This window comes from Ammospiza nelsoni, chromosome 1 (genome assembly GCF_027579445.1).
Source record: "Ammospiza nelsoni isolate bAmmNel1 chromosome 1, bAmmNel1.pri, whole genome shotgun sequence".
Classification (NCBI taxonomy): Eukaryota; Metazoa; Chordata; class Aves; order Passeriformes; family Passerellidae; genus Ammospiza; species Ammospiza nelsoni.
In genome coordinates this window covers 47,099,122-47,122,795 of record NC_080633.1, presented here as the reverse complement: position 1 = coordinate 47,122,795, position 23,674 = coordinate 47,099,122, and the positions used below count along the sequence as shown (strand labels likewise).

The 23,674-nt window shown below is 39.0% G+C and overlaps 1 protein-coding gene across 2 annotated transcripts in view; it reads right to left on the bottom strand.

Annotated features, from left to right (window-relative positions):
* Nucleotides 1-23,674, bottom strand: part of BMPER (BMP binding endothelial regulator) — a 147,607-nt gene that overhangs the window by 52,797 nt on the left and 71,136 nt on the right. For both annotated transcript variants that reach the window (XM_059488713.1, XM_059488702.1), the window contains exons 7-11: nucleotides 19,219-19,318; nucleotides 15,789-15,898; nucleotides 14,981-15,121; nucleotides 12,628-12,732; nucleotides 7,354-7,399 (exon numbers count right to left, since the gene is read on the bottom strand). In XM_059488713.1, coding sequence (XP_059344696.1) covers nucleotides 7,354-7,399; nucleotides 12,628-12,732; nucleotides 14,981-15,121; nucleotides 15,789-15,898; nucleotides 19,219-19,318 — 502 coding nt within the window. The remainder of the gene's footprint in view (nucleotides 1-7,353; nucleotides 7,400-12,627; nucleotides 12,733-14,980; nucleotides 15,122-15,788; nucleotides 15,899-19,218; nucleotides 19,319-23,674) is intronic.

The following is a 23,674-nucleotide window of genomic DNA, read 5'->3' as shown; positions in this document are numbered from 1 at the left end:
TGGAAGGAGTCTCAAGGCAGAGAAACGCACACTGCTATTGCCAGCTGTATACCCATGGGCTAAGGCTGCTTTTGAAAGATGATGTCTGTTTAATTAACAATGGCTTGCTTGAAAAACCAACTTAAAAAAGCCAAATTCAAATCTACCAAAAAGAAGGAGACATGAATGTTATGGAGAAGGGGAAGGGAATTCCTCCCATGGAGTGCAATGCAGTTCTAACTATACAATACACCTTTCCCAACAGAGTTTTTTCAGCCTAGGCAGAGTGCTATGCTAGAGTAGCTGTAAACTTTCTGCTGTTTTTCTAGCTGTAAAGAGCACCCAAGGAAATCTATATGGAGACACAGAAAATGGAGCTGAAGGAGCCCTAGGAGACATTACCTTTTTTTTCTCCAGCTGCAATGAAGAATCACCTCCACCTATATTATTCCTGACAGATGTTTATCTAACCTGCCCATAAAGAGGAGTAGTAACAGCAGCTCCATTGCCACCTCTGGCAACCTGCTGCAGTTTTGGTCTGTCCATACTACAACAAATGTCTTCCTAAAGCCTAATCTCACTTTCTCCTCACTGCATGGTGCAGAGCCATCACAGAGGTATCTGGGTGATTTGTAATTTACCACTAATTGACCACATACATGCTTCTTTAGCTATGCCAGTAACTCATCTTGGCATCATTATTACTCCTCTTTACTGGAGTGTCTGGCAACTAGGGAGCAAAAGTTTAAATTTCTTAAGGACATCATATTGACATTTCTGACTCCATCAGAAATTAAAATGATCCATATTGGATCAACATCTCCAGAAAACAGGTCTGACAGACTTTAAGCAGAACCTGAAAACCGAGACATTTAGACAAAAGAGTGCTTTTGAAAATGCGCACTTCTGTGAGTTTTCTTTTCCTCACTGATACCAAAGAGGACATCAATAACTGCTTTCCAAAGTTCATTAAAAGATTAATTGGTTCTCCATAAATTGGCAGGAACTATATGGATTTTAATTAATAACATCATTTTTACCAATAGGAAAAATAATCTATAGATTTTGTATGGAGACCATCTGACTTTACCCGTTACTAAGTCACACTAACATGTTTATGATTTTCTTATGTATACATCTCAGTATCTGCATGACGAGTATTAAGATACATCTTATTATCAGCTCAGATTGTACTTCAACTATTCCAGCTTTAAATTTTTCTTAAATTTAATGACAACTTTTATGAAAACTTTTATGAAAAAACATCAGCCAAACATCAGTGAAGATTCTAGAGGAAAGATCTGATTTTTCTCTGTGTTTCTAAAGGCCCAGAATGTGGACATGTTATACACATTTTTTACCAACCTACTGGGAGGAGGAGGCTGGTTCTTCACCTAAGCAAGTGACTAAGAGGCAAGACATGAGAGGAACAAACATAATTTAGAGATGTGCAAGTAAAATTGATAGTACCAATGGGATCCAAAGGAAATATTTATTTTTAATTTCTAATGTGCTATGCAGAGTAATGCTGTTTTATGTTATGTTACATCATGTCACGTCATATGTCAATTTGATGCCGTGCAGTTAAAAATGTATTTTGGACTGGATAGCTGAAGGTCTGATCCAAACTTTGCTGTTTTCTTTAATAACCAAGGAAATGGAGGAGGGAAAATCCACCTAAAAACAATCCAAATAATTGATTCTCTGATATCACTGTGTAAAACATTCTTGAAAGGTTTGTTAAAATTGTGAGGTTTAAAAATAAATCCACACCCCGCAAGTGTGTGTGATAACTCAGGCACTGCCAGTAAGAAAAACTGGTTGGCCTAGAAATAAACCTTAAATATTGGGTGTAACAAGACTGTCAACATGAAAAGAATTCCTGCCATTTTTAGCTTTTGAGTTGTTATTTATTTCCTTTTGGGAGAGTTTCAATCACATCATATTTTATGGTTTGCTTCTTTTTCTTTTCTTTTTCCTTTTTCTTTTTCCCTTTTGAAACAAACCAATCTTTTTACTTGGCAATTTTTAAAATCCATTGGAAGCACTGATCCTCTTCTCTATTGGGGCATAACAGATGAAGAGGTGCTGCTGCATCACCAAAGTTATGTTCCCCAACCCAGGAGTATGAATTTTTCTAGCTTATAGTAACAAGGTATAGGGACACAGATGTAGATCTTTTCCTTTTTTCTCTAGATTAAATTGTTCCCAGCTTATTGCCAACACTCCGTGTGTCAGCTGTCTAAGGCAGAGCTAGAAAAGGGCTATTCTATACAATATTTCCCCCTGAGACACCCTCAACCTGCAATTACTTTCAAATTAGGGACTTTCGGAGCTAGATGTGGTTTCTATTAATCTAGTAACTTTTGATAGAAATATTTTCTGTGATTTTTTCTAGTCCAAAATTGTTTTTAGCATCTACAACATCCTTGGGCAAAGGAACTGAAGAATCATTGCCTCTTTCTCCTTTTGAATGTGGTATTCATGATCTTTGGTGTCTTCTTTTGCTCACCTAGATATGCACATGAATGCAAATTTACCCATTCCCTCTCTATCCTTGAAAAACACTGATTTTTCAAAAGAGGGCCCCAGAGCTATGTTTAGGAGGCTGTGATTTTCAAAACACCTCATGCACTCAACTCTGATTAAACATTATTGAGAGCTGGATGCAAACACCACTAAATCTCTTTTGGAAATCCTGCATGTTGCTCCCAAATCAATATTCAGACCTTCATAGAAACTTTTGGGAGCTTGGCAGTTTTTACATTTGTTTTTCAAGCAACTAAATACGGACTTCACACTTTCACGTTTGATTAAAATATTAAACTACGTGTGTGATTAATGCAGTTTGCTCAGCTCCCACCTAAGGCTCTACAGCTCACTTGCCAACTAATAATAGTATTTAGGTGCTAAAAGTGAATACTATAGAACTGTTGGCATGTTTTCCTTGAATTTTCAAATCATGCTCTCAATTCAAATGAAATAGTGACTTTCATTAAAAAAGGCAGTGTTTTTGAAAACACATGTAACTGTACAAAAAAGGAAGCTGAAAAAGCAACAGCGTGGAAAAGAACACATTAGCATTTCCTAAGTTTCAACATACTCTCATAAAGAAAAAAAAATCAAAACCTATTTGGCCAATGTGGAGGGATAAAAGTCTGAAAGACCACTCATTTCTAGTAAGTAGTATGCTGAGTACAGGTAAGAACCACTTATTAAACTAAGTGGTTGCCAAAAAGAACCTTTCTGACTTCCACCCAGTGCCTCCATTCCCCCAGACAGTATTTAGCCTTTTAAGAAAGGCAAAATATATATACTGCGTGGTGGAGGCCAGACAGACAGTCAGCACACACATCCTGACCAGCTGAGAGCACAAGCATATTGGCTGGGCAATTAGCACACTTGTAGCTCCAGACCAGCCACAGGATATATTGTCTCTAGCTGGGTTTATTATTTGTTGGGATATAAAGGAAATGGGACACAAATCCATAGGAAACCAGGCTCTGTTAGCTCTGGTGCTCATGGAATAGCTTGTTTTGTTTTTTCAGGAGATCAGAGCAGTCAATTGAAGTCCAAGATGTCCAGATGTCTGGTCACACTCTGCTGGGCTTGTAGGTAGTTAAGAGTGGCCAAGAAAAATATACTTTAAATTACAACTAAAATCGGTCTGGATATGTTCTAAGTAAGGAGAGGGAATAAAAAACACAAGTTTACCAGTGAAGGGTGTTCTGGTTGCAGATCTATAATTCAAAAATATCTCAGCTTTTTAAAAATAAAATGAAACTTTGAATGTAATTAGCCTGTATGCTGAATTAAGCCCTAAATCAAACAGAGCACATTATTAACCTCTAAAAACTAGCTACAGAACACGCATAATAGAATTTCATTAGGTTTTCTGTAAAAAATGCAAAGCCATAGAGGACTTTCCTCATAACTGCTGCAAAGTGCAGCTTGATATAATACACATTACAAGGTGTGGTGTCAAAAACTCCACAGGAGTCTTTATGGTCTATTTCATAAATAAAATAGCTATTCCAATTTGTCCAAATACATATTTATACAGTAGACCATCATAGCTGAAATTGGAGGTAAATCACGAACAGTATTCCAGTATGAATAAATAATTGCAGTCTTTTTGTTGCTGTATTTCTTCATGGAAAGGAAATAACAGAAAAAACAGGACCTATGTGGTGCTTTAGACCCACTTCCTGCTCTTACAGGTGCCCACAATGCATAACCTCACTTTGTTTCTTTTTCTTTTCTGCTCTTTGAAAGTCAGCACTTTTTTCAGTAATTCTATAAAAACACATAAAAAGGATGTTGGACTAAGTGGAAGTACCAACCTCTTACTCCTAAGGTGGGTCCAAATGCCCTTGAATTTGGTTTAGCTCTGTTGATCATTCTGTCAATTAAACAAGCTGTGGAATGATTTGTGATGAACGAAATTTTCTGTCCCAAAAGCAGCCTTTACTGCAATATTAATCATGTGTACTGCACATGTAAACCTAGATGACTGCAGTTCACTTTGAAAAAACTTCATCCACAAAATCTCACAATGACTGGCATAAGACTGTGCTAGGACTATTAATAATGATTAAAGTATATCTACATGATTTTAGTAACAAGCTTTCATCCTGTGTACTGTAATTTCAGCAAGGCCTATGAATTCTTCTTTGTCAAGAACAAAGATTTTACTTCCACTGCAAGTTCCTATCTATGTCTGAAGTTGAGAGCAGTCTGTAAATGTTATTTGAGCCCAGGTTTAGTTTTTTCTTATTTTTAATATGAAAATGACCTTGGTCTAACATAGGATTACTAATTTATGGAATTGACGTCAGTGGTGATTTTTCTAAATCAAGCCCAAAAGAGTACATTTCATTACATTTTTTACAGCAGCATAAACTAAACTGTTGAATTTTCCACTGGTATGACCACTGTGTTTAATTAGTGATAACTGTACGCCAGCCATGGAGCTTAAAAAGCAACATGCCAAAACTAACTATAGCTAACTTCAGGAACAGTAGACAAAAGAGACTCTCCAGCCCTTTAGGAGACGAGGTACTTTTTCTCTTTGTAACAAACTGCTTTGAAAATAATCCTTTGATTATTTTTTTTTTTCAGTTTAAAGTGTATCCTTTCACAACATGACTGGTTTTGACCCACTTCATAGAAATTGGCTGCATTTAAACTGTACTCAAAGCTCCCCCATGTACAGTATGTTCTTGTACCTCCCTATGTTGTTTTTACATTGGAAAATTAATATCGGCTGGAGCACCAGAAATGTTTGGTGTGTTAGTATTTGGAGACAGGATCAGGATCAACATGAGAAAGTGGGTGAGGGACGGGGCTGTGTGTACATCTTATCAGAAACTGGCTGAATAGCAAAGTTTCCAATTACTGTCAGATGATAGTCGTGATGAGACTTACAGCACTTCTGCTGCAAAGGTGGAATTAATTCTTTGCAAATGGCGAATGTTAAAATGTCAATGTTAAAACAGCTAGTGGTAGCCACCACTGCTGTATGACACTAGGTATTTAAGCTCCTTGCTCACATTCTCTGTAAGAGAATGCCCTGTTAATCATGAAAGTTTGGAATCGGCTCTTCTCCAAGTACTGAAAGGGTCCATAGTGAGATAACTGTAAAGAAAAGACCCCTCTGTTTCATGTGCAATGGTGGAGCATGGGACAGTGAGACAGGACGAGCCTCTTAGGCTCCAGCACAGTCAGTGCAATGCAGATGGGACCCTTAACACCCTTGATCCCTTACCATAAGGGAACAAGGTTGTTTATCCTGCGGGGAGACCTAATAGCAGGCTGCCAGGACATAGAAAGAGGTCACTGGGAAGATGAACCCAGGCTCTTTACAGATCTGCATGGCCTGAGGACAAGCAATAATGATCTGCCCTTAATTTTACATGTTTGTAGTCATGAGAATTTCCTTCTTATATCACCAGTAAGTTTTGAGATTTTAGGTAACCTGGGTCCTAGATAAGTTACTTTAACTTTGAAGAACTGCAATTTTTTGCCTCCTTCTCCCATGAAACAATTATCACAAGTCATCACTCTCTGACAGTATTTCTGAAGGAGTCACTGTACTGTCTTCCTTTGAACCTCTTACACCAGAGGGTCTCCAGTCCTTTGATGGAATGGCTGGCCTCACTCTTTTCCTCCCCTCTCAAGTTACAGAAGAACACAGGAAGAACACACAAGAAAGGTTAAATTAAATGAGACTGAAACAAAAAAAAAAAAAAAAAAAAGAGGCAAGGTAGAGATTGATACATCATGGCACTATGGTATCTCATATCTAAGCAAAGGTCTATGCAAATTTCTTCTGCTGTGCAACTGAGCTAACATGAAATCAACTGCTAGTCAGTTGAATCCTCTTTCACTTCTTCCTCTGCTCAGTATTATTTCAAGTGTTTCTGAGTGTGTTGTCCCTTGTATTTGCTCTTATTTTGATAATAAAGACTTGCAAGCTTGATGTATTTTATCCCAAGATACACGTTTCAAAATAATTGAGCCACAGAGTGAAAAAACAGATATTTAGGATATGGGATTTGTGCAATTCAAGAGAATCCAGAACTGAGTTGAACAGCAAAAACATTTGATTTTAGACAAAAGAAGAGGAACACTTTCTCCTTTCAAAAGCCTTCTCATAGGTCATAAAACCCCATTTTAGCAGTCTGTCCCTACTTGGTAAAATACTTAAGTATGTACTGAAGGAAATATGTAATGGTATCTTGTTAACTTCAGCTCTCCCTGTTGAGTTAAATAGAACAAACTTAAAGATAAGTATTTGTGTAAGTCCTTTGCTGACTGGGAGGGTGATGTTGCAATTTAATGATCATTCCTGAAGAGAGGAGTAAAGGGATAAGAATATAAGAGTTTTAACTAAGCATCATAAACAAAGAAGAATAGTTTTCTATTCTACTTTCCACTGCTCTCCCAGACCGTGTCTCAGATTTCTGCACACCGTTTTTTAACTCTCACAAATAATCTGCAAAGGTGTGATTATATATGCACATAGCTGGACTGTTAGTTACAGGTGTAAAATATACCCAAGTCCTTAAATTTATAAGTCTATTCATTTTCTTGTTTTATTGCATACAAATGTCACAGACCAACTATATCTTTCAAAATGCAGCACCTCAGATTTGAGAAAAAACATCATTTTGAAAAAGAAAATGAAAACAAAATACCCAGACATTTTATTTTAAAATTACAGATTTATAGAAGGCAAAATCCATTGCTAAAAATAATCATTTGCCCTTTAGCTGCCTCTAATAAGAAGGCAGAAAAGCAAGCATACTTCTATATATTTAGTTTCTCATAAAGAATAAAAAAGAATTTAAAGAATGCAAAGAAAGGACTTACTTTCAGTGCAAATCGGACAGCATCCTTTTCTGTTCAGGATTTTACCCTAATTGGGAGAAAGACAGGCTGTTTTAATGAGAGAGTTCTTGGAGCAATGACTGTGTCATCTTGTAAGACTGGATAAGCCTTTGAAAATAATTCAAGTTGTGTTTGAACTCAGTGCCCTGGTTACAACTTCAAATATCAGGTGCTAAAAACAGACAGAGCTATTCAACAAGCTTCCTGGCAGTCTTATAAGAAATGAAATACTAAAAGGGTTCTCTGTTACCATTTTTCTCTTTAGAGAGTGTGAGAGAATTTTGGACTTCCACAGATAGCTAAAGCAGTTACTGGGTTAACAAGATCACTACCTTTTCTCTCACCTTCCCAAAATATATACCTTTCCTATGTATTCCCTGCTTTGTGGCAGGCAGGCAGGCAGGCAGGCAGGCAGGCAGGAAGGAAGGAAGGAAGGAAGGAAGGAAGGAAGGAAGGAAGGAAGGAAGGAAGGAAGGAAGGAAGGAAGGAAGGAAGGAAGGAAGGAAGGAAGGAAGGAAGGAACTTGGTCAATTCTATTTCTTGTTGTACCTTATACAAGGCTGACTAGGCAGGAGGCATGCCTTTGTGTATGTACATTCGTGTTCCTTGTCAGTCTTCATCAGTTTAAAAGATGTTTTATCTGATTTTACTTAAATTACCTATAGTCAATCAGCAAGCTATCAGAGAAGCCTGAAAAAATTCAGACTGAACAATGGGTTTTTCCAAGCAAAAGCTGGTGTTGGTTATAACAGAATGTACAGTGATATTGGAGCTCACCCATATTCCCACAGAGGGACTGAAGAGGTATATGGAGCTGTACTGTTCCCCTTTGCCCTGACCCTTTGCCCCAACAGCAGCTGAACACAGAGGAACTCCCCTCTGTGTGACCACTGCTCCTATTCCCACCAAATAGGTTGAGCAAGGTGAGGGCAGCAAGAGCAAGCAAATGGAGCTGTGTTGTGCTGTGCACTGAGCAGTATAGAAAACTTGTGAAAACAGACAAAAAATTGGTGACAGGTCTATGCAGAGTGGGGAAGTGGGCACAGGCAGCCCTATTGCTGTCTGTCTTGTTTTCTGCCTACAGTGCTGCCAAGCTTTGACAAAGTGCACGGGGAAGCATGAACTCAAAGTATCTTCTAGCAAACTGGAGTGGAGCATGTTCAATCCTGTTTTTGCTTGATATACACATGGCATGAATGAATCCTTGGTCATGAATGCACTTGGGCACATCATCCACAGGGCAAGCTTGTCTATGAATATGTAACTTCATGTGAACAGACCTGAGACACACCTGGACTTCAGAAAAAGGCAGGATCAGAGTTGCACTGGCAGAGTGAGCAGCGCTTAAATGTTTGTGTGACTCCCAGGTCCCTGGGCAAAGAGAATAGCTGAGGACCAGGCTGCAGCAGGGAGGCCTACCAAGCAGCTGCTAGAACAGAACCCCTTAAAGGTGGAACCCTTAAAACCACACAGAAAAACCACATGGAAATAGCAGCACATATTTGTAGGAATGGAGACATGCAGCTGAATGCCACACACTGCACTACACAGCCTTACCTCTCTGTTTCAATAAAAGAGCTGAAATCATCAGCCGAGCTGGAAGTGGCAAGAATTCAAGTGAAATTGAAATCTCCAAGGCAGCCTGCTGAGGCTGGTTACTTGAGCCACCATGTTGGCCCGAGATCCTGTTTTTGTCTTGTAGAATAAGGAAACCCATTATTGCTAACATGTGCTGCAAGAGTTCGTTAGCATTGAGGGTTCCCTTAGGAGTGGGCTAAGTGATGTGATCCCATTTTTCCCTATGAATATTTATAAGCAGACCACATTTGAGTCTATTTATTTTCAGGGATTTTTCTTCCTTTTTATGGGGTTTTCAATTTTGTGTCTGAGGTTTTCATTTTCTATTTTTTTTAAGGCAAGACTAATTGCTGGGGGAAAGGGGTTGTTTGGTTGTGCAATAGCAACAGCTGTTGTTTTTTTGTGCCTCATTTGGCACTAGAGTAAAAACAGCAACTTTTTGTTTGCAACAATAACAGATGTGTATAACATTATATGCAGTCTGTTCTAGAGATGGAAGAACGTGTTCTGAATAAATTTTCAGCTCACTTGAAGTTCACGGGTTCAAAATTTACCCTCAGACTCAAACCCTGCAAATGTCTTCACCTGCTGTGAATTTAATTCCATTAACTTTTGCACAGCCTTGGAGCTCAGAAAAGGTTATAGGCTGTAAAATTCAGCAAGCTCTCCTCTAGCAGTACAAAAAGAGACATGTTCATGACCACCGATCATTACCACAGACTTAAGATGTTAGTGAGGAATGCAAAGACATAAGGAGAGCGGGCAAGGTGACAAATTATAAGGATGGGTAATAGAAAGGAGATGGCACAAGACAAGGAACAGGCAAGAGCTGAGCTAGGGCAAGTAAGTAGTGAATTCAGTAAGGAGAAGTCTAAAGGATCTCTGAAACTCAGTCTTGCCAAATGTTGAGATTGTTCCCTCTCTATAAAGTATTTAAGCATGTGTTTAAGTTTCAGCACACATGGAGGGCCTACTAACTTCAGCAGAAATGGACACATGCTTAATAGCTTTGCTGAACGGGGGCAGTATGCATCACACCTTGCAGGCTGGCACTCCAGGTAACTTGAGAGAGGAAATATCTGTGTGGAGTCAGTGGTCAGAAAGCAACAAAAAGAAACCACAAGCCACAAGGCTCAATAGAATGCCAAGGAGGACCAATCTTGCTATAAATCTGAGAGGAGGGACTAAATTTGAAAAATATATTGCCTCCACAGCAGATGAAAAGAATCTAAGACATTTCCTGCAATGGCTGATATGGGATTAAATGCTTCAAAAAGAAAATAACAAAAGAATCAGAAATTTTTGTCCAGCACTATCAAGAAAACTAAAGAAATGGCAGAAACAGTCTTAAAAATATGTCAGCCTGCAACCAATAGATTGAATAATACAAATGGCTGTGCAGTATCAGAAATTTCTGCAGAATTACCACTTTGAAACTCACACATTCAAGAAATAATTGGTCAAAGTTTATTATTATAAATAAAATAAAGTAAAATTCTACAACCAAAAAAACCCACCCACAATATCATGCATGGTAAAGCATTTAAGTCAATGAATAATATTCTAAATTCTTTTTGAATCTTCAATCCTTTCACACTCGGTTGTCTGTATAATAATACACGTTTAATGAGATAATTTCATGTTGCCTGATACCTAAGGGACACTAAACCACATTTTAGTCCACAGCAGTCTTCAACAGTCAGTAGAGACTGATTACTGTCAAAAATATTGTGAAGAGAGAAAAGGAGTGGACACATCTACAGTTTGCAGAGACAGCAGCACAACTCTATGCATGATATTCAGACTATAAGTATCAGAACTATAAATATATCCTTATATTGAACAATGTGGTGTGTTTAAGTGATATTTATAGATTTATGACAGAAAGTCTCATCAGACATAGTGGAGCAGAGATGAAAAGTAAAAGATTTAAATCAATTAGCATACATTATTTGCTTTAAAACTACTAAGTACCCACTTGGAATAGGAAAATAAATCTTACTCTACAGTTTACATTCTTTCTCCTACTTCTCCTTCCAGTTCAGCTTGGAAAAGAAGAAATGCAATGTGTACCTGTGGAGGAGGGTTGGTTTGCTTGCAGCTTGCATTTTAAGGCAGGGATGTGGCTGACTGGTAATATACTGGGGGGAATGGTGCTGCAGGGTAACAAAGCTGCTCTTTCCAGCCCTAAGGAACCAGACCTTGGTTTGCAGACTCACCTCAGAGTTTGGGGCAGTTTAGGGCTTCACATTAGCCTTGGAGCAGATTCTATTGCAGCATTGAATGAGTTTGTCAGTCTTGCTTCCATGCTGCAGCGCTGTCAGTGGTGAATTTTTACCAACCACTATTTTCAGTTTAGAAGCCACTTCAACTGATCATCTCAATGCTCAAATTTACATATGGATACAGATGAAGCAATGCACTTAACTGAAGATCTCTGTTAAGTCATATTAGCTACCTGATTTCAGAAGCATCTTAAACATTTAAAATGCATCAGCACAAGGAAAATATAAACGCAATGCAGTGGTGTGAGACCTGAAGAGGCCAAGCTCTCACTTCCTGCTTATACTGTGAATGGCATGAAGGCAGCAAACTTGACTGCCATGTGCCATATAACATTCCCAGAAGAACAGCTCCATTTGTTCACACTTCCTGATGTGTATGCAGCATCTTGTGTGAGGCCCATTAAGAGGAGAACTGCCCTATGGAGCGAGTGCCAGAGTGACAGAAAAAGGACATTCCCTCTTCTGAGGATCTTGAAGCCCACTGTCCCACCAGAATGGGAGGTGCTAAAGTGCAGGCTCTTTATTTTACCACCACGTCTGTCAAAGGTTTACACATATAAAATTGTACAAACTAAGAGTTTTTAATTTAAAAATTTTATATTTAGGTGTCTGTGATTCACACTTTCCCCACTGGCTTCCAGGATTGAAAAGGAAACACTGAGAAGGTGTAATGCTAACAACTTGGCTCTCTCATCTACAGTTTTGCCCAAAGATCCTCCCCTACATGAGGTGCTATGTAGAGCTCCATCTTGTGAAAGCTTGAGCCATAAGACCAAAATCATTTGCTGGTGTCAGAAATCCAAGAAACAAAGGCTGATTTTAGCCCAGGGTTTCAAGTAAAGCTAATTTTTGATGCCCTTAAGTAACAATTACAGTATTCTTTAGGTTCACTTCAGACTTTCAAAAAAAAAAAAATACTCAGGCCACAACCTTAGTGAAAGCAGTGTGGTTTGGTTGAACTAATTTTCTTCAATTTGTCTAATTTACATTTTCAACCAAGTATTAAGCCTCAGATGCACTGACAAATGCAAATACTACAACATCCTGTGGCTTGCCTTAACAATATACACACTACTGAAATATTAACACAGTCACCTCACCACTCTATAAAATTATTAAATAAAAGTCAAAAATAACAGATATTTGGGACAGAGAAGGTTAAAGGAGAAGGAGAGGAGGAGCACAGAGTCTTCAGAGTAAGGACAGAGGCAGAAAGACCATATTCAGGATAACATTAGCATATTTGTGGAATGCCAACCTAGATTAACATTCCAGATGATCCCTTCTTTCCAAACAGCACTCCCCACTGTCATGCACACACTTCCAAGAAACACTGGAAAAGATAATGTTGAGCAAAAAAGACAAGAAAGCACAGTTCTTTTAAAAAACTCACATGAGGACAGCTGCTGACTGGAATGCACTGTTTCTTGCGACACTCTGTCTTGCCTTTCACACAAGCACAGATGGTGCAGTTCACAGAGGACCACATCTCCCCATCCTGCAAGAGGGAACATGATATAGTATCATCTGGGGTGGCAACAAGAAGCTATTTCAGCAATGTATCATTGCACAAGAAAGGATGAATTTCCCTGTTGGCATTGTGTCATTGTTTAGTCTAAATTATTTTGAGGTGTCTGTCCATGGCCAGTTGGATTCAAGACAGAGATCAAATTCAGCCAGGTTTTCTTCCCTTTGGCCTTTTTGGTAAGAAATTCATTTTTCCAAAGCTAACCAAATCACATTTGCATTTTTCAACAGTGCCCTCATTATTTGCATTGTTTTCTCTCCAATAAGAGTCTGAGTTGTGATCACACCTACCACAAATTTTCATTTAAGTTCACATAATTAGAAAAACCTGATTCACTGGGTTGAGTGACGTCTTTAAGTTGTTGCACATGAAAATATTTGATAAGATGTCAGTAGACAGTAAATTTATTCCCATATAAAGTAGCATCATTTCAACATAGGGCAGGAATGGTCAAATAATTCTAATTTAGATTACTACAGCACTTTCACAGATATTTGATCTGCTAAACATCTGAAAATATTTAGTAAAGATACAGTGCTGAATCTCTCAAAAGCAGAGCAGGTAAGACAGCCTATGTATTGCTCTGAAAATATGAAGTGCAGAGCATAATATGCCTTGTGGTCTTGTCCCCACTTGGGATGAATTGCTTGTGGAACTGCCCTGGCTCCTTTTTACATGGTGTTGCCTCTGCCAAGTGTGGTTCCTAAAACATTCTGTCTCACCCACTTACAGTCCAATGCTAGTCTGCTTAGAGCCAAACTGTGCATGTTTTCTGTTTACAGGGCTGCTGGGAAGGAAGGGTGAGGATAGACCTGACAGGAACAGGCAGTTCAACAAGACAGCTGTGAATAATTACGTGCCCACCTCAACATGATGTTCTGACCAGAAACAGACTATATCTGAAATGCCAAGGAGGCCAACTTATTCAGCTCAGCTTGCTTCATCAAAGGCTGTCTCTCTCCTATTTTTTGTTTCTAGGGCATGTTTCTATTGCCTGGTGGTTTTGATGTTCTTCAGTCTCTACTGACCACTCACCAGGCATCTGCCAAGGTACCAGAATACATCACAGCTGACTGCATGCAGCTGCCCTGAATTTTTGTCTTACAGCTGGTTTTGCACAGGAGTGCAAAAATACATTTGCTGTACCCATTCTACCTGTGTTAGACCATTGACTTCAACAGAGCAACACTAAATTTACTTTTTTGCACACAAGAACAGAAATGGACGTACTGTCTCGTTATTTTTTCACACTCCATATAATATTAGTAATATAATAAAATCTTCACAAGAAGCAGAATATTTTAGTTGGGTGCCTAAGAAGTAGGCATTTGTTCGTGAAGCACAATGGCGCCAGTGTGAAAGTGCCAATCAGATGGAGCATAGTCTCAGAGTACAGTAGGTTCACATGTAATTTCCAGAATAAACACTTCTGCTATGTACACAAAAGATGGAATAAATGGGAAGCAATTCTGGCTGAGCAAACCAAGTATTCACACAGGACTTAACATTTGATCTGATTCAAGGGTCTCTTAATTCACAGATGGCCCATGAGGTGACAGAATCTTTTTCTGACACAGTGTGAAAAAAAGCTGCACCACTTGGAAAAACAAACGGGGTCTCAAGAACAGCAGAAGTGTTCTGCAGGGAATCCCTTGTGATTTGAATACATTGGGTGAGAGTGCAGTAGGTAACAGTTATTACATGGCTACCCCAGTATTAGATGTCAGGGGTGCTGTCCTTAGCAGAGACGTGCAATGTAGTAAATCAAGTAACTTTCAGCCAAAATGAACTTCACAAAGCTCCTGTTGGCTCAGTTATGGAAAAGAATCTTTGGCTCAGCCAATAAAGCCTACATACCACTGAGAATATCTTCTCCATGAGTATCAGTGTTTGTTTGGGAAAGCAGAGCACTAGTATCTCTTACTAAAAATGCATCAATTGTCATGAAATAGCAGTTTGAACATCTACATACAGATGGGGAGACCACATGTAGCATTCAAGGAGGAGCTAATTTTTATATGTTGACTATCAGCAGAATTTATGCAAACTCAGAAAAAAAAAAACAGATGGCAAATTTTGCAAAGCTTAGCCTCTGAGTTGTTCTATCATCAATGAGGATGGTGAGGATTCTGCTAAAAACAAACCACAATTTACAGCAAACTCATGCTATTGTGGCTGTTAAAATGGCACCTACCCCTGAGCCACTCTGAAACCTTACCTGGAAGATCTTATTACCAAACTTGCACACCTTCACCTCCTCAGGAGAGATGTATGAGACACATTCCTTGCAGCAGTGGTCTTTGTTTTTATTGCATTCACCAGGAAGTAAGCACCTCTTCTTACATATCACTGTTGAATCCTAGGTACAAGGGTGAAAGGAAATCATAAAATTGTCACCAAGATGTTTGTGCTCCTGTTTGTCCTTGTATATTTCTGCTTGCTTAGTCATTGCATCCATCCAAGGCCAGTTGCTTGGAATAGGCCAGCTCAGAGAAAATAAATATTATTTATAGATATTATTTATTTATTTATTTATTTATTTATATCATAAATATTCTTTAAAGGGAATCTTTCATGGTCTGTGAAGCTAAAGCCCAGCTTCTAATTCTGTTGGCCTGCAAAATCTCACTGATTTGGCAGCACTTTCATTTTTTTGCCTTGGTAAAAAAGTGTAAGTTGTTGCAGTCATGTTAGGGAACTAAATAAAAAACACTGACCTTGATCAGAAACACGGTAATTCATCATTTAGAAACTCCTCTTCCATTCTAATGCAGTCTTAAAAAGAGGACGACATAATCTGAGCAACTTTATTTTGCATCACACAGGGTGAGGCGGCATGTCCCAGTTGAGGGAGCCAGTAACATTTTAAACTTTCCTAGCACAACTGCAAGCACTCTTCAGATCAGATTCTTTGAGACCACACAAGATGCCAAAGAACAGCATCAGGCTTACAATTCCACAGCCCTACAAATTACTGCTAAGCCAGACAAACATCAGCACACAGTATCCAAGCACTACGGACTTACCTTGCATGTACACACTGTGCAGTTGTCATACATAAATGAGGAACCATTATCATACACGTTGCTGTGAAAGAGGCAGCTTCCAAATGGGAGGTCAAACACTTTCCTCTGTCCTGAATATAAATAAACAGTAACAGAAACAAAATGTGGTTGAAAATATGCCACACTGTCAACAAAAATAGTAGGGCTTATTGTCACCAGACCAAATTTATGTGCAGTGTGTCATTTGCTATGTGTTTCCACTTCAGTGTGAAAAAATATGTACTTTTAACAGTTCACTATTCTTTTAGTACACATTCATCTCCCACAAATTCTGTGGGATGGAATATAAATTATTTATAGCATGTTTATGAAGGAAAAATCTTTCTTCTCCTTCTCATCATAAAGTGCACAGTGCAACTAAAGGAATAAAAAGTAAGCACTGCAAACTCTTAAGGTAGGTACACTTAAACTAGTTTAAACAATCTTTGACTTAAAGCAATAACTTTTCAAATAGAGCAGTCTTAACTTCTTTTAGCATATCTATCTCAGGGGTTCACAGCAACCAAGCTAGATCAACTCAGTGACACTGATCAAAAAAAAAATCATAGTTGTTGTGCCATCTCATTAAGATAGTTTTTTGTACCATGTGTTCACATAAGGCTGCAAGAAATACAGGAATTTGTATCATTTATAAACAGAATGAAGGCAACAAAGATATTCAGTTTCCATAATCTGCAAACTATTTGGGTTCCATGGGAGGGACGCAAGGGCTTGGGGCACTAAACAGGGAAGGCAACACCAAAATCAAATCATCCCTGAAGTCGTGCAATCCTGCAGCACTTTCACATCCAAGTTACAACAGTTTGCATTCCTGTAAGCTTCTGTTATTCCTCAGCTTCTTTCCCAGTAAGTTATTTTTTAAAATAGAGCATTATAGTACATACACATGAGCTCTTCACAAAAACACTACACTTATCTTTCTAATTTTGAATTGCCCTGCTTACTTTTGGAGGCAGCCAACTAATAAGCTCTTTTATGAGTGGTTGTCAATCTCCTACCTTATAATTTCTGAGGTCTAATGTTTAATAGGCATCAAATCCAAAGTAGGGAATGCCCACTCTAAGTACATACTAGATGTACTAAGTACTAGGCCAATATTTTAGCTTTCAAACCATAGGGCTTGGCACACTGTAATTCCTTCCTTTTTCAATAATTCTTGATAAATCTTAAAAAATATTTAAGATTTAGATTAGATTAGATTAGATTAGATTAGAGCCTCTTAAAAAAGTTCTCTTTTCCTCTCAGATATAAGTGAACAAAAGGATAAGCACACAGCAAAGTCCATTGGATTTGCCTTAAGTTTTTACAAATTGAATGTTAAACAAAAGTTATTAAATAATTGCCTTTATTCAGTTAGACACAATTTAAACATCACTTTCATGCAAATTAGCTACTTGGAATTAATCTGTGCTTGCATAGCCAGACTTCCTTTCACTGGACGTGTGTCTTTCTCAAGAGGTTTAATTTCTCTTGCAGAACTGACATAAGGAATCAGTAGAGGATGCTCAGCAGCCCTAAAAGGAACTGCTCTACATCCATGTACTGCAAAGCCATGCCACAGTCCTGGCTGTAACGACACTTCTGCTGCTCTCTGTGGGGCCAGGACTTCAATTGCAGAGCTTGTGTCAGCAAGTGAACAAAAGTCCAGTTCTCTCCCACACCCTATTGCCATGCCTTGCAAACCACTCAGCACAATTCTGGGTGGCCAGCCCAGTTCAAATAGTTGGTTAAAAACCACTGTCAAAGGAGGCATCACTTTGAAAGATGTGGTGTTGAAGATATTGGCTTAATGGTTGTCTTTGCTGGCTCATAACCACTAGTTAAACTAATAATTCAAGTCCCAGTAGAGTCCACAGCATTCTTCTAAGCTATGTATGCTGAATATCAGGAATTCAATTGCAGGGAGGTCTTCCACATGATACTTTAAAAACCATGCCTCAGCATCCCTGGAAACTTTTCTCTTTCCCAACTGCCATGCAGTGTGTTACTCATCCCTTGGCTTTACCTCCCCACCAAAACTTTTAACGCTTTCCTGTAAATAGACATAATCTATTCCCAGGTATATTAAATGCTTTAGAGTAAAAACCACATAAAATTAAATTCATTATTATTACTGAATTTGTTTAAATTTGGAGGGAAAAAAGAAATTGTAGAAAGATCCCCTTGAAGGAGTCAAAAATTAGTCAAACTGCAGTTTGAATGCCTAGTTCAAGGAGGGGAAAGTTCAGTCAGGAAAAGCATGAGGAGGAGAGGACAAGGAGAGTTTTCAGAAGGAAAGAAAAAATGTCCTCAGCCAAAACAGAAGCTCAGCATTTGGACTTCTTTTCATTTCATTCCTCTACTGCATTACTCTCTGGTACTGTGGTTGAATGTTCCAGGCAGACATTCATTTATCAGTAGCATTTCTCAATTAGCAAATAAATAAATTCAGGTTAGTTTCAAGCAGTCAAAAATGTTAAGTATTATCAGAACCCAGAACTCTATATAGCTCTACTGGCTCCAAGGCCAGATATCTCTATATCCCTAACCTAGATCTGCTAAGAGATTTCAGATAAAAATATAGTCAAAACTACAAAAAGTTTCCATTGAAGAACTGGGAATAATTGGCTCTGAATTTTTTCCAAACCTAGTTATAACCCCATAAACCAAACTAAAGTCAATTTAATTGCTAGAATGTAAGTGCTCCTTGTTTATGAGATAGATGGAATATTAACCTGTGGGATCTGTGGACAAAGTAAGAACAAAACAAGACAGTGCCTTATTTTGTCACTGCCTTGCTTGTCATGACCTGGAAGAACCAGCCCTTCTAAGAGGCTTATGACTCACAGCTTTAAAATGTGTTGGAAAGGCATAATTGAAAATATTCCTAGATGACAGTGTGATTCCATCTTGAGAAGGCAATCCTGAGATAGACTCTTGGATCTGTGGCCTCTCTGACAACAGTTTCTAAAAATGCAGAAGTTCAGAAGTTTCCTCTGACTTGTATTTCCTCAAAACTAAGAATGCAAATGCTCACTTAAGTGATTATATGAGATGATGAGGCCTTTTTCTTGTGGCAAACTCCAAAGAAGTGGAGTGGCATTTCCTCACACCTCAACCTCCTTTGTAAAATATATAATGAAGCTGGAAATCATCCCTGTATTTGTTCTTCTAAGCAAGGCAACTGGTCTATGTTCAAATGCTCTTCTGCAGCTGCTTGCTTAGTACCACCCAACACAACTCTAACACTGACCCTGAATACCCGTTCAAAATCTGTGGATTGTAAACTCTGAGCAATAGAGTCTCTTTCAACTTCTGGAATTTACCAGCATTGCGAAATACTGGTCTGAAAGATGTTATGTACAAACATATTGTATTAATTACAAAATTCCTCGGGGGAAAAACCACTCACCTAAGCATTTGGGGCAACACTGTCCAGCAGGAATGTGACTGAGGTGCTGGGGACATGAAAGAATGGGGCAGACTTCCTGGATACACTGTGTCCTGCCACCCTGAAGGAAAATAGGCTTCATTAGGAAAAAATTAAAGCAAAATATCAAGTAAATACGCACACACACACACACAAGCAGGCAACAGTCTTGAAAAGCCTTACCAAAGCCGTATTTGCCAACAGAAATTTCTGCCTGCATCAGGCATACAGGACATGTAAACTGTCCTTCAAGACTTTCTATATTGCTTGCAGAGACCTTGGATTATCTATATTTTTTTTCAATCTCTCAAACAACAAATGCAGTAATAGAAGAAACAGTGTCTTTCTATCTTATTTCTTGGTGTGGATATGATAAAACCAGGCAAAATAAAATCATTATCCACGAACACTTCTGCATGTTCCAAAAAGTTATTGAGCAATTTTTAATATTACCCTTCATCTCCTGTGTTGTGCCCTTCTAGGCTTGTCTGGGACAGGGATTAAGTGCTGAAGCAAGATGAGAGCAGGTGTTCTTCCACTATGTCTGTGACCTCAGAAGCAAAAATCAGTTAAGAAAGCACATTCTTGTTAGCCTCCAAGGCCAACTATGCAAAGCCAGAAGGTCTGCTTTGTTCAGAGGTCTGAAAACCAAGTAGGTACATGAAATTTTGGGAAAGAATGGGGGGGGAAAAAAAGAAAAGAAAAAGAAAGCAAACTGGACTAGATATATCAGAGGCAAAGACAAAAGCACAGAAAATATATCAAAGATTGAGTCAGTTAAAAAAGATGTTATTTCTCATTCTGCTCTGTTGCCTGATTACTTCATCGTGCCTTCAGAACACTGTGTTTAGCTCTAGACCTTCTACCAACATGTGCTCCATAGGCTTTTGAGAGGTCCAGGTTGCCCAACTTTAAAAATCAGTCCACCTTTTTCTCAGCAAGGAAAGTCAGGTTTTTTCATCTAGCTGTCTTGCCCTATTTATCACTCAGAGCTGCAGGCTCATCCCAGAAATAAGCTTTGCATTCCTGATGCTGTGATTGAAGGCTTATGAACAGTCTCCTCCAACCTACATGCTGAATGGCTCTTGGGGCTCCCTGGGGAGAGATGGAAAAAGCCATTCATTTTGAAGAGCTCTGTGCCTGAAATGATGGCATACCACTCCACTCCTAATGGCCTCCGTGAATCACGTAAAAGCTTTTACATGTAGGCAGACCCACTGTTGCACAGAAAATAACATACTGACTGTACCCCCATTCTATAATAAGTTTTCATGCATTGAAGTCTAGCTGTCCCATGGGGCTACCAAAGCATCCTGAGTGCACATGGCTGAGGACTGCTCGTAATTCTTTCACTGCAGCACGCAGAAACACAGAGCTTATTGTAGACTGAAACGACTGCTCTAAATTAAGGGTCAGACCAGAAACTTGACAAAACTAAATTAATTCTTTAGTGATGTTTCTTAGTATGCTTAGGGAATAGCTCTGTGAGAAGAGACACAGGTGCAGAATGAAAGAAAAAAACTAAGAAGGGCTCTCTGAAGTAATGCTGTGATTCACCCCGGGGAAAAAGGCTGCAAGAAGCCAAAGTTCAAATTTCGGTGACAATTCAGCAAAAGGGAAAGCAGGGCATGGATGTCTCAGCCAGACTGGTGACAGGATCAGGGATATATCAGGAATATAATGAGGAAAGGCTAAGGGAACTGGGACTGTTCAGCCCAGAGAAGAGAGGGATTTAAGGTGACCTAATTGCCACCTTCACCAGAAGGGAGCCTGCAAAAAAGATGGAGAGGGAGTGTTTAGAAGAGTATTTAGCAACACGAAAAGAAGAAATGGCTTTAAACTGAGAGTAGGCTTAGATTGGGTATTAGGAAGAAATTTTTTACAGAGAAAATTGCAAGACACCTGAGCAGGTTGCCAGGAGAAGTAGTGGGTACTCCATTCCTGAGAGTTCAAGGCCAGATTGGATGGGGCACTGAGCAACACGGTCTTGTGAAAGGTGTCCTGCAGGGGAATTGTACCTAGATAATCTTTAAGTTCCCTTTCAACTCAAGCTATTCGAGGACTCTGTGAAGATAAAGCAATACTCCAACACATGGTGAGCACACGTTTTTACTCACAATCTTACTGCTGCATTCAATACTCACATAAGCTCTGGCTCTGCACAACTGTCATGGAGTTGTGCTTCTCTGATAGATTGAATCAAAGTTCAGGCTTAGCACACTATTGAGAGCCTTTGTAGCCTCTTGCATAAGTATCTTTAAAAATAGAAAATGCCATGGATAATGTAAAATATTTTCTCACTTCAGCCTTTTGTTTATAGCTCCTGCCTTACTTATTGTACTGGCCCCTCTGCACAAAACGAAGACTAGTTCCACCTGTCTCTTCAGCTCATTGCTACTCCTGCTTCCAGCTGGAATGCTGCCTCTTAACACCAAACTCTTTTCTAACTTGCTGCTGTCCCACATAGGCTCTCCCATGCTAGTGCAAGTTCAAAAACAGTCTGAAACAAAACAACCCATACCCTTTAAAGTGGGAATAATTCTACCTGCGCTACCAAACTTAGGAAAATAATTCATTGGGCACTCATTAAATGTTAAAACACACAACAGTTCTATTTTCTTAAAAGCCTCAGTCATTGTAATTCAAGACTCACAAAGCATTCAGAATACCTGCTTTCAAAGCAGCTGGTGCAGCCAGTGCTTTAAATTGCATGGAATAGAGCTGGGTAGGAAAAAAATGAGTGCAACAAAAGTTCAACAAAAAACCCAAAATCAATGGGAAAAATAACTCTGGAGAGGAAGAATATTGGCTTTGGATGACCTAAGCTAGGATGGGAATTGCACAGTGAACACCTTTCTTCTTCCAGTTCTCAATTGAATCTACAGCTTTTAGCTCACATTTCCTTGCTTGATATCATCCAGGCAGCCAGAATGCTCCAGGTCAGAAGCAACACCCTCCAGTTATTTCAGTAAAACCAAATCTGAATTGGAAGCCTGCACAGACCAATAAAGTACAAGTGACATCTGCTTCCTGTGAGAACTGCTATTCAAGATCTAGGCAAATAAATCCTTGAGCAATTGTTAACATGAAACTTGAATCAGAGGAGCCTGCTGCAGTTCAGTCTTTTGGAGGTAACAGATTTTGTAGGAAATCTACTGTCTACAAAGAAAAGATTCACTTTCTACCTTGTAGACAAATAAAAACATTTTATCTCCTGCTGCCACCTCATATCTGCAAGACAAACCAAAAGGCTCTGAAGCCACAGCTCAGCAGGTGGTGTGGACTGAGGTTTCGTCTTGTCCAAGCAGTTTTCTCAAGAGACAGAAGAGAGGGGGAGATGAAACAGCACTTTCTAATGCTCCCACGAGAGGTCCATCTTTGAGAAAGACAGATAACAAAGCCTTCTTTAAAGGAAAGCATGGAGCTGGTCCATCTAGCCATCCATTCACTTCTGCTCAGCGCCTACCTCAATTATGCTATTTTGCTGCTCAATAAGGACACAAGTAACTTGGCAGTGTTGAGAGACACACCCATTGAGGATCCAGGCTATGTTTGACTGCTGGACACACTGGATGGAGGACAAAGTGCAATTTCTGGGTAGGCTACCCACATGCCTGGTGCACAGCACATGTGCAGCCTGTGTTCTGGGGCAGACAGAGAAAAAATTGTCTGCAGAAAAAAGTCTGCAGGTTGGCAGTCTGTTGTAATTAATCCCCAAAGCCTTGGGCTTCATCTACCAGGAGGACAAGAAAGTGATCACCACCAACAGCTTTTCTTCAGCAGATTTTTAAAGCATTCATGAAATCCCAGTAGGACAGAGATTTCCACACTCCCAATTTGTTTGCTACTGATAATGAGCATGTCTAAAGTTAATAACATTTTACATGCATGATTTTTAAGGTTAAAGGTTCACATCATTATTATCAAGAACCAGGTTTCTTGTGGGTATCTCATTTTTCTATTTGACTTTCAGGTTTCATCTCTGCGCTTTAGTGAACCTATAAATCATCTAAAAAAGATTCCTCTTAGTTTTACCCTTTGTTCACCTTACACTTCAAAAGCTTCTCATCCTCTAACAGAAATAAAATTTCCATTGATTTTGCAGAATATTTTGTCTAAGTACTGACTAGCGTGAGGAGTCAGTGGATTGCAAACATTTATTTTTAACTTTCATTCTAGAAGAAGTGTGAAAGGTTTCATTTGCTACTACTGAGCCTATCCTTACAGGGAAAAAAAAAAAAGGAAATATCAAAATAACATTTCTCTCAACTCTGGGATACATATTCCAGACATTAAGAGCAAGGTCAGACACACACTGTAGACTCAGCAGGGCTGTTGTAAGAACTAAGACAGATGTTCAAGGCTGTCTCCAGCTATGCAGAAAGATTTTACGCCACCAGCATGAAAAAAAAAACTTTGAAAGTTCAACAGGGTCACT